Source organism: Lissotriton helveticus, chromosome 11 (assembly GCF_964261635.1).
Source record: "Lissotriton helveticus chromosome 11, aLisHel1.1, whole genome shotgun sequence".
Taxonomy (NCBI): domain Eukaryota; kingdom Metazoa; phylum Chordata; class Amphibia; order Caudata; family Salamandridae; genus Lissotriton; species Lissotriton helveticus.
In genome coordinates this window covers 1,094,158,671-1,094,173,027 of record NC_136072.1, presented here as the reverse complement: position 1 = coordinate 1,094,173,027, position 14,357 = coordinate 1,094,158,671, and the positions used below count along the sequence as shown (strand labels likewise).

At 44.8% G+C, this 14,357-nt stretch overlaps 1 protein-coding gene across 14 annotated transcripts in view; it reads right to left on the bottom strand.

Annotated features, from left to right (window-relative positions):
• The window catches only part of DEPDC5 (DEP domain containing 5, GATOR1 subcomplex subunit), a 578,923-nt gene that overhangs the window by 354,654 nt on the left and 209,912 nt on the right, over positions 1-14,357 (bottom strand). For all 14 annotated transcript variants that reach the window (XM_078667736.1, XM_078667740.1, XM_078667744.1 and 11 more), the window contains 4 exons: positions 14,096-14,216; positions 12,233-12,459; positions 10,447-10,650; positions 8,494-8,629 (listed from right to left, as the gene is read on the bottom strand). In XM_078667736.1, the coding sequence (XP_078523862.1) occupies positions 8,494-8,629; positions 10,447-10,650; positions 12,233-12,459; positions 14,096-14,216 (688 nt within the window). The remainder of the gene's footprint in view (positions 1-8,493; positions 8,630-10,446; positions 10,651-12,232; positions 12,460-14,095; positions 14,217-14,357) is intronic.

Below are 14,357 nucleotides of genomic sequence, written 5' to 3'. Positions count from 1 at the left end.
GTATTTTTAGCAGTGGTGAAGGTATTCTTATAGGAGAAGTTTGAGCCTGTTTCTTGAGAGGAACTGGAGGTATTTTAGGAGGGGCCAGCTTCCTTTTTTCAGGCACTGTAATGATATGTCCAGTCTTTGGATGAATAGGAAGAGTTTTTTGTTTTGGATCTAGCCGAAAAAGCTCTTCTGAGGAAGTATTCTTCTTCGGCACCGACTTATCTTGTTGTTTAGCAGTGTCTATTAGTCTCTGGAGCAGATTTTGGTTTCAGTTCCGAATACTTGCCGTCTGAATCCTTCTCGGTGCCGTGCCTTTTGTTCGGATCGGATGTTTTCGGATCCGGAATATTTGGTTCCGAAGCACGTTTGGGGTCGACAACTTTCGGTGCCGAAGTGGACTTTGGGTCGACTTTTTTCAGTACCGGAGTTGGCTTTGGTTCAATATTTTTCAGTGCCGAGCTTGTTTTCGGCTCAACTGATTTCGGTACCGAGGGTTGCTTCGGTGCCGGAGGTAGTTTTGGTTTAAGGACTTTTTGTTTGTCGGGACCGACAGACTGACTCGAGCCCGAGTCGCCCAGAGGCTTTTTGGTATTCTTCGTTGCCGAGCCGGAAGGCGGGGCGTCAGAAGTTTTTGGTTGGTGTGTATCTGGACCCGGAGGTGGGTCCGAAGCCTGGCCCGGTATGGGGGTGTGAACAGGGTCGACGCTTGTACTCACAACCTGTTGACCAGCTGGAAAAAGATCATCATCGTCTGATTGTCCTTCGGCTCCGGAAGATGAATCCTCTGCTTTGGAAGCAACGTCATCCTGCTGTTGTTCTTCGGACTCTAGATCAACTGGAGTTTCGTCTATGATGAGATCTGGTGTCGATGAAGAGGACTGCTCCCATGACTCTTCGAGCGCGACGGTCTCTGACAGTTTTCTTGGACTGGAACGAAGAGCAGGCCTGGTAATCTCGGCTCTCGTGCTCTGGGTACAAGCACAGATTGCACACCTCAGTGTGGGAAAATTTGTGTCCACACTGAGGGCACTTATTGAAGGGTGTTCTTTCCATGAGCCAAAGGCCCAATGGCGCAGTTGGGCCCAACTGCCCAGATGAACGCTGGAATCGAGATGCGCAAAGTTTTTCGACATGAGTAACAAGGAAATCGAAGACGATACAGACGGTATGATGGAGTAATGGAAGTCGAAAGGAGATCGGTAACGGGACCGAACGATAAGCACATCCGAGCCCGATGGCGAAAAAAAACTATCTGAAGATGGAGTCAATGCCCATGCACACTACGCTCTACAGGAGGAGTCACCTACCAAACAAAGACTCTTCCAAGACAACAACAAAGTGTAATCATCCGGGTCCACCACCAGATGGCGATCTATACACTAGTGTGTGATCTGCAGCCCATATGCCTCGAACACCCTGTTTATTATAAACTTGTTCAATGCATTCAGCTCTATTATAGGATGCTATTTGTTTTAATATAAGGAAGAATCTGGAGTGAAAGTCCATGTTCTCCTCCTCCAAAGACTCTCTCGCAATAGCCTCTTTCTGTAGTAATTTTATTACGTAGTCTTTAATTCTTTTAAATGCTTGTGATTCTCTACAACTGGTTGTGTTCATGGTGGTTCGTCCAGAAACTCTAGAGTATGTCCTTATTACCAAGACCCACCTGTCTGTTGTTACTTGCTGCCATCCTTTTTGAAAATATTGCATTTGACCTCCCACTGGCAGTTGATTGTGAGAGGAGACGCTGTATGGCAAGTCACGTCCTGCCCCCGTTTACTGTCAAAAAGTGCCGACTGGATGCCTCTTCTCTGTCTATCTTGCCTATAAATGTGTACTCTCTGTAGTCTTTGCTGATCATACAACATATACTAACCATACGTTCCATACTGTCTATAGGGTTGACAAAATGAATCTTGGGAACGTTGCCCCTGTTACCAATTTTGTCTTCTAAACTGTTATATTTCATATAGGTACCCCGATATAGGTCCGGGTAACATCATAACCCTTCACCTACATTCTCTCCTACACTAAATACATAATGGGTTTGAAGGACTGACCTTTTACCTAGTTACAATACTACACACAGTACATAGGGTTTTTCCCTGAACACTGGCCTCATAAATTATGCATGAGGATTCTTAGTTTCTTGGAAACACAGCAGGACCATTATCTCCTGCATAATAACTATGTATAAAGTTCATGCCTGACGTCATCCTAAGTCCGACACTGGCACAGCAAGGTAGAACCCCTAGGGATACTTTAGGGTATATAAACATCACATCTTGCTGAGATAGGGAGAGGAGAGCAGGACCTCCCGGCCGAAACACTGACGCAAGATGCTGAGGTCCCTGCATGCAGATACTCCAGCTCACAGTGGTCTGACATCCCTTGCGGGGTGTTCAGCTCGAGACCAGCATAGGATCCCACAGTCTCACAACTATTCTCTCCTTGGTAAGAGGAGGTATTGCGAGCTAGCTGGTACACAGGCTAACATCCCAGGTGGGGGTGTCTGGAATCAGTCTGGTCACCAGTCCTGCAATGTATGTTGTCTAAACGTGCAGATCCTATATAGGTCCTATAGGAACTACACAACAAAACTGCTATCTATTTTGAAGCATTTCTAAATTTCTTAGCATTCTTTGTGCCTTTATGGTAAGTACCTTTATTTATTTTCCAGCACTGTATTTATCATAGATTCAAAAGCTTGAATTCATCCCCACTGTCAGACTGGGAACCCTTCAGTAGCAACACAGCAATGTACACCTTCACCCATTTACATTGCCTTACGGTAAACATCGTTTACCAAGTATACAATACAATGCATGCCATTACAACACGGTCATTACAATGACCACGTTGTTGCATCGCATACCATTACAACACAAGTCATTACAACGGCTTGCTGTAGGGGCAGAATGAGTTGGATTTAAAATCCCACACGTTCCCTACTGTTGCACAGACTGGAGTTGGAATAGTAAATAATGCTATTCCAAAATCCAGCACCCCCCTACAGCAAGTCATTGTAATGGTATGCGATGTAACAATGCCGTCGTTGTAATGACTGCGGTGTAATGGCATGCGTTGTAAATTCATGCAATGTAACATTGCCTATTCTTGATTTACTTCCAAACTTTTCCTTCCTATCTAACTTAATATACATGACCCACACTTGTCTTTCATTGGTCTTTTCCAAAAGAGTCAGAGCCAACCTCATTTCTCGATCCTTCAAGGTTTTCGTTAAGAGGTGTTTGCATATCTCACACACAGCTGGTTTATGGTGTGGCAACAAACATCTCGCCAACAACACGGTCTATTCTCCCATCAACGCAACTTTGCCTTCTTGAGCCTTCTGTATTAAAACTTCCTTCCTTGCAAGTGACATATCTGTATTATTTTCTGTTTTGTCGCCGGCAACATGCTCCTCAGCGGCGAGGACCTTGTCGACTGTTAATTTCTAATCATAAACGGGTATGACATCGTCAACGGTACCCTTATCATCGACAGCAATGACTCCAGTTAAGGTAGCTTTCTCGCTGACGGTGATAGCTTTCTTACCGGAAACGATCTCATCGACAGAATTCCCATCTTCAATGACGGTACTCTCATCTCTTACTCACTTACTCTGTATTTAGATATTGTTAACGAGCCCGTCAACTACATACCTTGAGCACGTTATTTCTTGCTCGTCGTCAATTCTTTTGTGGAATATATTTTATCATGCACAGTCTTAGACATAACCTGTTTTTTAACTGGTGCCTCCATTACCAGTGGCACATTTATTTTGCTTGCGCTTCCCCTTCCTTGCTCAACCCTCCATTTTGCGCTCAGCTCACCGCAATGTATTGAGAATTCTCTTTCCTCTACAAAATAGACAGAGCCAATCACCTTACTAGCTCCTTCCAGGACGTCATGGATAGGTTTATGAATATCTCACAGTCTGCTATACTGTGTGGATGCAAACAATATAAACACTGTGTGATATTCTTCTTTCCACAGGCTTTACACGTCCGTGATAAAGATGTCCTACTTTTAGCCTCAGCCATTATCTTAGCCTGCTGTGCTCTTTTCACACTATCTAACAAAAAAACCTCCTTTTCTCAGATGAGCTGTCAAAGGATTCCTCATACTGAACATGTGTTAGAAAATCTAACAGTTGGAAACCGCAGGGAGGGGATCAGCTGTGTGAGGTAGTTTCTGATTGGCGGAAGTTTGGGTCATGTATTATAAGGTAGATTGGAGGGAAAGGTTTGAAAGTAAGACAATGGACATGGGTGAAGGTGTACATCGCTATGTTGTGATCGAAGGGTTCCCAATCCCAGGGATGAATTCAAGCATGTGAATCAATGAAAGATCCAATGCAGGAGAATCAGACTTTTCGCAGGACCGGCCCCATAACTTGGATAAGGATCAGGCTTGTGACTTGGAATATAACCTCTTCCTATGTTCAGTGATGCAGAGGTTCACATCCCAGTTTTGATTCGCCTTCGCATGCATGAGGGCACACTTGTTGTACGACTTGGAGTAGTGACTGAGGCCGAGGCACGAAAGGTATACCTCATGCAATTTTGTGACTAACATCTACTTCTTGCAGTCTCATCACAGCTTGACGTCTGTCATATTGGTGGAGACATAATTCCCTAGCCCACTGATGAAATGATAAGCTCCAGGTGAGGATTAAGCGGTTAGAACTATTCATCGGAATGGCCAGGTCCCCAGAGGATGGCCTACATAGTCTAACCTCTGCAGGACTGACTGAAGGAGCTGAGCATGGCTTCGCCCATGCAGTCAATAATGTGTCTTTTACAGCCTCATTCACAAGCCTGGTTTATAAAACCTCTAAGCTATGGAACAAAGGGCCAGATATAGGTAACTTCCATTTAGGGAGTCCTTAATAGCGATTTTTACCGAATCGCTATTAAGGACTGGCTAAATATTAGCGATTCCTTAACATTCCTTAATAACGAATCTGTAATTGAGATTTGGTATTAAGGACTACTTAGCCATTCTTTCCTATGGGCTAGGAGGTCCATAGGAAAGAATGAGAAGAGAATCACTATTAGCGATTCGGCATTACCGAATCGCTAATAGCAGGAGCTGGAGTGGATCATCTCGTTCCTCGCCGGAAGAATACAAAGAGTCCGCCTTCCCCCGTTTCGCTCCGAGGCCACCGAAGTCATCTGCGGCGTCCCGCAAGGATCTTCACTCAGCCCCACCCTCTTCAACATCTACATGAAACCTCTCGCAGCCATCGCACGCCAGCACAACCTCAACATCATCTCTTACACCGACGACACCCAGCTGATCCTCTCCCTCACCAGAGACCCCGACACCGCCAGAACCTGCCTACACGAGGGGATGAAAGACGTCGCCGAGTGGATGAAGGACAGCCGCCTGAAACTGAACTCGGACAAGACGGAAGTCCTCATCCTGGGATCTTCGCCCTCCGCCTGGGACGACTCCTGGTGGCCCCCAGCCCTGGGCACCGCACCCAAGCCAACCGACCACGCACGCAACCTGGGCTTCATCCTGGACCCCTCCCTCTCGATGACCAGACAAGTCAACGCCGTCTCCTCATCGTGCTTCAACACCCTGCGTATGCTTCGCAAGATCTTCCACTGGATCCCGACCGAGACCAGGAAGACTGTCACCCAGACACTCGTCACCAGCCGACTGGACTACGGAAACGCCCTCTACGCCAGAACCACAGCCAAGCTACAGAAAAGACTCCAGCGCATCCAGAACGCCTCCGCCCGACTCATCCTGGATGTCCCCCGACGCAGCCACATCTCCAGCCACCTGAGGAACCTGCACTGGCTCCCTGTCGACAAGAGGATCAAGTTCCGGCTCCTCACCCACGCACACAAGTCTCTCCACGATCTGGGCCCCAAGTACCTCAACGACCGCCTGACCTTCTACACGCCCACCCGCCAGCTACGGTCCACCAGCCTCGCCCTCGCAGCCGTACCACGCATCCGAAGAGCCACCGCCGGAGGAAGATCCTTCTCTTACCTGGCTGCCAAGACTTGGAACTCCCTCCCCATCCACCTTCGGCTGACCCAGGACCATCTCGCCTTCAGGAAACAACTCAAGACCTGGCTGTTCGAGCAGTAGCATACCCCTCCCCCCAAGCGCCTTGAGACCCTCCCGGGTGAGTAGTGCGCCATACAAATGGCATGATTGATTGATTGATTGATTGATTTCAAGGGTGCCAGGGTGTCCAAAGGACAACCTGTTGCACCCCTGAAATGTGCGTGTGTGCACATGTGGCACACATCCATTCCCTTAGGGCATGGATGTGTGCCACATGGCACATTTAAAAAAGCAAAACAGTGCTTTTTTAAAGGAAATCGCTACTTACCACCAACTTGAAGTTGGTGGTAATTAGCGATTCCTTAAGGCTGAAGTGCACTATTTTTAGTGCTACGTACATTGCATTTAAGGAATCTGTATTTTCGATTCTTTAAATGCAAGAGCAAAATAAGGAATTGCTATTTTGCGATTTCTTTTTTTGCAAGTAGGTTTTAACTCACCTACATTGCACTCAGCCAAATACCGGTAGGTACCGCTAAGTATTTGGCCACCTACATCTGGCCCCAAATGCCTTAGAATTTGACTAACTAAGTCGATCACCTCACATTCTGGAAATCACTGAAGACCTGGCTTTTCACTCTTCCCGTATAATTCTTTCATTGACTCCTTGAGAAAGACAGGGCCAAGATGCCCAAGGGCAGATGTCGCACTATAGAGGATTTAAATCAAATCAAGTTTCTTTCAGAGACCTGTATAGATAGTGTTCACAGACACAGGCCAAAACCCTCTGCTGCTTTGGAAAATGATGATGGCAGATTTTAGCATCAGGGGATAACAGGTTCATCATGGGGCCACCACACCATGTCAGTCATATATATAATCTCACAAAGAAAACGTGAATATTTTTACTCAATGGGGGAGTGGAGGAGGCATTTGTTACAATTTTACATTTTGTGTGCTTCTTGAAAATACTGCTGTCAAGTGTTGAGAATGAATTGAGAACATTTTTAATTCCATGGTACAGGAACAAACATAACACCAGTTATGAACATACAAGACTTTCCCATCATTCCTTTTTAACGTGTTGGTGGCCACTGGTGCAAATGCCCTTCCCGCTCTGTTTAGCAGTGCCATCAAAATAATGACTAGGTCTTTGAACAGTTTTAAAGGTCTAATAAGGGTCACACCACAGAAATAAAGCTGACCTTTCTAATGAGATGCAAATGAGTTGATGAACATTTTGGAGGGCCAGAGTAAGAAAGTGCCCAAGTATCCTAGCACTAAAAATGACAGTAATAGAAGTTCAAGCCACCCTAAATTACAGAGTGATAAAATATGTGTCAACATACGCCCATTTCATTCTCACAAACCATCAGTGGTGTTTTATGAAATCACACCATGACAATAGCATACTGAAGAAAAAAACTTGGTGCCTCGAATATTTATTCCTATGTTGTCCCCTGGAGATCTGATGTAAGTAGGAGACCATCAAAACTGAAGAACTGGGTTCTATTCCTACCTATAGTGTATGATCCTATCCAAATCGCTTTCTCATGTGTGTCAAACTTCAATATCTGCAAAAGAATTTGAAGTATCTAGAAGCGATTCAGTGTATAGCGTGTTCTACAATCACTCAACAGACTTATTGACTTCCTACTCAGCTAATATCTGTACACAACTTAAACTGAATATAACAGAACCAAAACTGAATATAATTGAACCACTGAATTTCTAAGACCATCTGCCTTTCCCACTCTGATCTACTCTTGTTCACTGAAATCTCTCCTTCCTTAGACGAGTGAGCTTAGGGTCATAGTGACACATGATTTTGAGAATATATCCCAGTTTTCTTCCAGTTGACCCTCGGCTATCCTGCCAAGTACAGCCTCTCTTCACAGACTTGTGTCTTTAAAGAGTAACCAGACTGTCAGTGTTTCAGTGGCACCTAGATATATTGCTTCAATTTTCTTTCTTCTCGGTCTCCTTCACAAGACCCATTGTACTCTACTTCCCACCAGGGCCTGCTTTCTCATAGGATCCCTGTACCCAGTCTTCTGTAGAGTGCAATTCACCGGTACTGGCCTCTCTCTTGCTGGATGTTGGAAATAACACTATGGCATGATGCTATTACATTTCCAATATTATAAACTGCCATTATTTTTTGTTGGTCTTCAGTGTGAAGGATTTTGAATGTACTGCAGCAGTACATTCAAAATACAGTCATGATGTATTGGTATGCGGTCATTGTTTAAACTGTAGTTCAGGTAGCCATGACAAGAACGTAAACCCCTTCTTGACCTGTTCCAACATTATCCTAAATCACAGCCATGATAGTGCTAGGAACTACAGAAGAGTACAAGGAGGGGTGACTGTGCCCTTGGCCCCCCTCCCTAGTTTTGCCACTGGGTCTTGGTAGGTCCATGTTTCAGGTGTTAGTGCCGGTATTCCCAGGGATAATCTGAGACTTGTTACCTGCCAGTTGCTTCATGGTACGCCAGTTCCAGTAGCTCAGCGGAGCTGTGCGTCACGTCACGCATACCGTTCCCCTGCATCTCTGCCATGTTCTGGCGGGTCTGGTGATGGATCTGAATGGCTTCTCCGGAAGGACCTGCGCAACAAGGGATACAACAGAGTGTCCTTTGTGATCTCAGCACCTAGCCCAAAAAGTCAATCTCACGCTCCCATCTGCAGTGGCACTCTGAGCGAAGATGTGTGAGGCCTGCACAGTGAATGGTAGCCAAGGGCAAGTTAGTCTAAATTTAGGGAAGTCTGAAATTGCAAGAAGGATGGAGTGAAAAAATCCCTATACACACTGAATCTACATTTTCATACTTTTACCCTAAATAATGTCAATAATGAGAATTACAATGAATATTGAAGACCAAAACCTAAATTGTCACTTGATGCTTCAATTATAGTTATAACCGGACTCAATGGCATCCATTTTAGCAACCTCAGAATGACGTCAAGTTCAGTAAGCCCTGACTGAATTTGCCTCTCCAACATCTGCAGGCTACAAGCACATACAGTAGCAAAGAGTAGTTCTAGCCACAGAGATATTACATCAGCCATGCTGATGAGATGAGAAAAACCTAAAAATGTCCCAATGTTTGAGAACAAAGCCCCTACAGAAGCAGCATGGGATGCCTGTCTGCTATTTACCTATCATGGGTAGAGGCGTGTCCCACATTTTAGCCCTGGGACATGCAAGTCCTTGTCCTTAACAATACTTGGTCTATCCACACACTTTCTGTAATCCTGGCTCTCATACAGTGCACTCTTCAACAGAGGACTGAACAGAAATAAAGACAAGACACCAGTATTTCTGATCCCCAGTGGCTATTCCCCACTTATTGTTCAGAACACAACATTACTTGAAGACAAACCCCTTAACCTCCCACATAAGAGTTTAAAGTGCCTCACATGCAGCTCCAACTAGGCTGTGCATCGTTCAGAAATGGTCTTTGATGCAGAGTCCATATTTTGGAAACCGCTCAATTAAACAAGTAACTGAGCCCAAATGAAAAGGCAAAGAACATATGCGTGCAAAGGGGATGGTCTGTTAGGATTAGAATAGCGCTGCTGGAAGCAAAGAGGGATGAAGGAAGGAATCAAACAGCCACCGGGAGAGGTAATAACAAAAAATAAAGAAGTACAAAGAGAGGAAGGCAGACAAAGAGGGGAAGAGTAAAGGGAAGAAGATGGAAAGGAGACAAAAGAGGAAACTTTTGGCATGAGGGAGCGAGAAGTAGATAGAAGGAAGGGTTATAGTGTGGGGGGAAAGAGGGAGGATGCAAGAGAGGTAAGGAGAAAGAAACAAGGGGAAAGAAGGAAGGTACTAAAGAATGGAGGTAAAGAAAGAGAGGAGCAGAAGGCAGAAGTAGCATTAAAGGAGGAAGGCATGAAGGTTCAAAAAACAGAAAGGAAAAATAAAGTAAAAGACGAAAAAGGGGAAGGTAGAAAGGCAGAAGAATAGTAGAAGGTAGGGGTATTTAAGAAGGAAGAAATGAAGAGATATGCTGGGAGGAAGGCAAATAGGAAAATGATACATAAGAAAGGTATGAAAATAAATGTGGCAAAAGAATGTAATTAAAAGGAAATCGGAGCAAGAAAGGTAAAGGATGCCCAGAGATATGAAGTTCAGGAGTATTGGAGGAGGGAGGATGGAAATTCAGATAGAAAAAAGCAGGAGATTAACTAGCGAAGAAAATAGCTGGGAAAGGGTATGAGGTAACAACAGAAGATAGCAAGGTGGGTAAGAAAAGAGTGAGGAAGCAGTCGAAGGCTGGAAAGAAAAGGAAAAAACTTCAAAGAGAGAGAGTAAAAAAGACATGGAGAATGACAGGTGAAGACTGTGACACATGATGAATGCAAAGTAGCACAACAAAAAGGCAGGATACAAAAACAGCTGTGGAAAACACTTACCAACAGGGAAAGTGTGCATCCATCGCCTCCTGTTTGAGGTTAGCTTCATAGGCATGCGAGATGGGGCGAAAGGGTTGATGAGTGCTCTCTGAGGGGCGTACATGCCAGGGCGGATATGCAGCATCGACTCTGCACTACCCACATGGAACCTGCCCGGAGCACTAGAGTCCCGCTGCTGCGACTCCATCATCCGCTCCAGGAAGTCTGAGGGAAGATAAGAGCAGTGTCACACATACAGGATGGAGGGACTGCACAAATTCTGAGGCCACAAGCAAGTGGCTTTCACACAGCACAGCAGTAAGAGGCCACATAACTGTCCAAGCACTCTCCAACATGAGCAGCACACAAGAGCCCTGTCACACACCCCAATATCTCAAAGAGCGCCACTCTACTAAGCACTCTGACACATCACTGATAGAGCATCACCCTGTAACAACATTGTCACAGAAACGTGTGAAAAAAAGTACACTGCTGAGCATGCTGCCCGACAAAAATATCTCCAACACCATCTCTGAACTGACAATAACACCATGCACAAACAGCTCAAACTCCATCAGCATGCTGAATGTACAGCCAGGCACATAGATCACAAACCCCAACATCAACAATATATTAGCCATGGTAGCCATACAAGTTGCAGGCACTCCCAACTAATAATTCCGATTTGAAAAGTGTGAAAAGATAACCCCTTAAGGATTCAAGGCGCTGTGGGGCGTCGGAGAGATTAAGTGAGGTATTGCCCAGAGTCACATGGTGCTGAGCTGAGCAGCCGCCATCGCCGGAGATCGAACTGTGAGACCCACGCTCTGGTTTCAGCCCTCTGGCTGCTGTGCCACACCTCTCCCTAGAACGCTGTGATTCAGAGAACCTCAGGCATCCTCGCCCTATAATAAGACTGTCACACAGATTCATGCCAAACACAAATAGCTAAACATCATTGGTAATGTGGCAGTACAGCCAGATGTATATATCAGAAACTTTCAAAAATCAAGAACACTATGAAACACATATCATTCAAATATCTTCACCTTATGAGAACACTGCTGCATAGCTCCAATGTCCAGCTACACTGCCAGACCATCAGTAGTGTAACGATACTGCCATGCACAAACAAATCAAAACAAAGGTCTAACACAGAGGTTCTTTCTTGAAGAACTACTAGCCGTTCCTACTGCGCCTAACACTGGAGATGGCCCAAGGGCCCAACCTCTGGGCTCTGTCCTGATATGCCACTCAATGTTCAGTGAACAGCCTGAATAGCCCATGGGGTCTAAAGCCATCCTTCATTTCATTATGTCTTTGAGGAGCTATGGAACAAGCAATGCCTCGCAGCTCTGCAGGGCATAGCAGCAGCATTCATTCAAGGAACTCCTTGACCCGTACTCCCAAATGGCCGTCTGCTAGCTTCAGTCTACTACATTTAACTGCCTTTCCCAAAATTTCAGCCTAGCTATACGGGTCGGAATCTCTGTCCCACAGCCTGCTGGCTTAGACATCTCAAAAGCCTGGAAATACCAGTTAATCAGTACAGAGCAATTCATCCAACAAAACACCAGCTGTTTCCAACAGTAGAGCATTGTCTTCTGCATCTCTATCAAAGACGGCTATCATCATTAAGAGGCAAGCACAACCAACCTACTTGCACCCTAATGTCCTCTCAATCATTTATACACTTAGGCATTCACTCCTTCACCATCTTTGCCTACACAAGCCCTCCACTATGTTTGCCCATCCAGTTCCATCCAATCTTTCAGCCCTTTCATCCCCACAATGACTGTTCTATGACCTCTGTTGCTGGTGTATCCCAAGGAGCAGCTGGCTTCATATAGGTGCAGGTGAGGCCGTGGGATGAGCAGGATGCTGGAGATCTTTCCAAGGGAGCTGTCGTCAGAGGCCTGGCTCCTCACCTCTTCCTGTGGCAGGGTGCGGCTCTGCAGGGAGGGACTGCAGGAGACATCATAGGAGCATGAGCTCTTCCGTGTCTGGCTTTCTCGATCCCGCTCTCGTGCTGGCCTGATGAGCAAACATAAATCCCAATTATCATGCAAATATATTCTGTTTTATTCTCTTTATCAAACTATTCAGGGATAGGTTTTCACTATTTGACACTTAGACTTGCAAAACGTAATGCTGGATTTCCAATGCCAATCAGTATACCCAGCGCTGTACGACTCTGCTCATGTCACTTGACATGCCTTCCCACCCATCCGAATTCCCTCTTATAACTTGCTACTACGACGTACAATTCATTTTGCACATAGCACCATTAAGAAATATTGGTATCTCCTGGCCAAAAATATCAGCAGGGTCAACTGGCCAATAGGGCGATCAGGCAGTGCCCCGTGGGCTGGTCTGTAAGATTAGTGTGTGGGACGGTTTCTAAGCAGTTTTGGGTCCATATTATGGGCAGATGGGCCAGTTTATATTATTGATTTCTCTGACATTACCACAAGCACTGCAGCAAACACAAATTCATGCAGTCTCCCATAACTTGCAAAATACTTATATATAAACCCATAAAATTCCCATAGCGTGTCTGTACAATTTCAAAACTGGCTTGACTTGCAAATGTGGGCCAGTTATTTGGTTTGCTAATGAGGCCCACTTTTATTTGATCCATTGTCCCAGTCCGACCTGGCTCTAAACATTCGATAAATGCTGTGATTTACTGTTTTTACAGCTAATGCTGACTGGTGTCCCTGCACTAAAGAGTACAAAAGACAGAGTATAATTTTGCAGACGTGTATGTCATTATTTCAGTTGGCATTATGTCCCTAAACCCATAATTTGTCATGATCACTTCACCCTACCATTGCTACGGTCCTTTATCCCCTGACTCTATATTAACCATCACTTCAACCATCACTTTATCCACCCCTTGCCCCGATTTTACCCCAATGTTAACCCATGCATAATCCTAAAGAAAAGGAAAACAAATATTACTCTGAAGTATATTAAATTGTATCAAATTTAACTACTAACCCTAAGCCTAAATTAAATTACGCTGATTAAAGTAAATTAAATCTAAACACTAGCACTACTCCTAAATTAAATTCTATTAGTGATTTTATGCCCAACAATCTAAAATTAAATTAAATACAGACCCAAACTAAAGAAAATGTAACTCATTGTTTCTTTTAAAATCTCCTAATTCAAAACCTAACCACAAATCTACCCCTAAAATAAATTCAATTAAAATAAAGAAACACTATAGCTAAATAAAAGTACATATAAAATTAGAAAATAAGTAACCTTGTTTTAACCCTAATGGTACATTATACTCCTCTTAAAAGTGGAACTTCTGACGCATTGGTTGAAGTCATGATATGTCACTGTAATGGAAGCCGAAGTAATGGTGCAGTTGAAGTGATGGCAGGGAAGCAGAGGGCATGCAAAGTAATTGGGCTGAAGAGCTGGTGAAAGGTGCCAAATTAAGAGTGCCCCATAGCAGGGGGTGGGATCTCCTAACCAGCCAGTTGTTTCACCATAAGCCTACTCAGGAGGGTGAAAAGGTAAAAAGTGAACAGAAGCAACCATCCTTCTATACACCACACAGGCCTGATCTCCCCAGAGCCTATTGCCCAGACTTTGTACACTACCTGTGCCACAGAAAGTAGGAAGAACAGTAGGGCACTCTGCTGCATTGTACCTGAAGGTAGTGGGCCGCTGAGCTCTGGAAGGACCAGGAAGGCGGAAAACCTGTGCATCGTAGGCGTCATAATCAACCTGGATAGGGAGGGCATTTTCAGAATCCTTCGGCGAACCTAATGCTGGAATGCAAGAGGAAATAGAAGCAAATAAGTAAGCTCTTGGCATGAAACGCATGCAAGAGTGTTCAGAGGCAGGGAATGATATCATAGAGAAAGACCAAGAGACTAGAAGGAGAAACGTCTAAACACCAGGAAAATAAT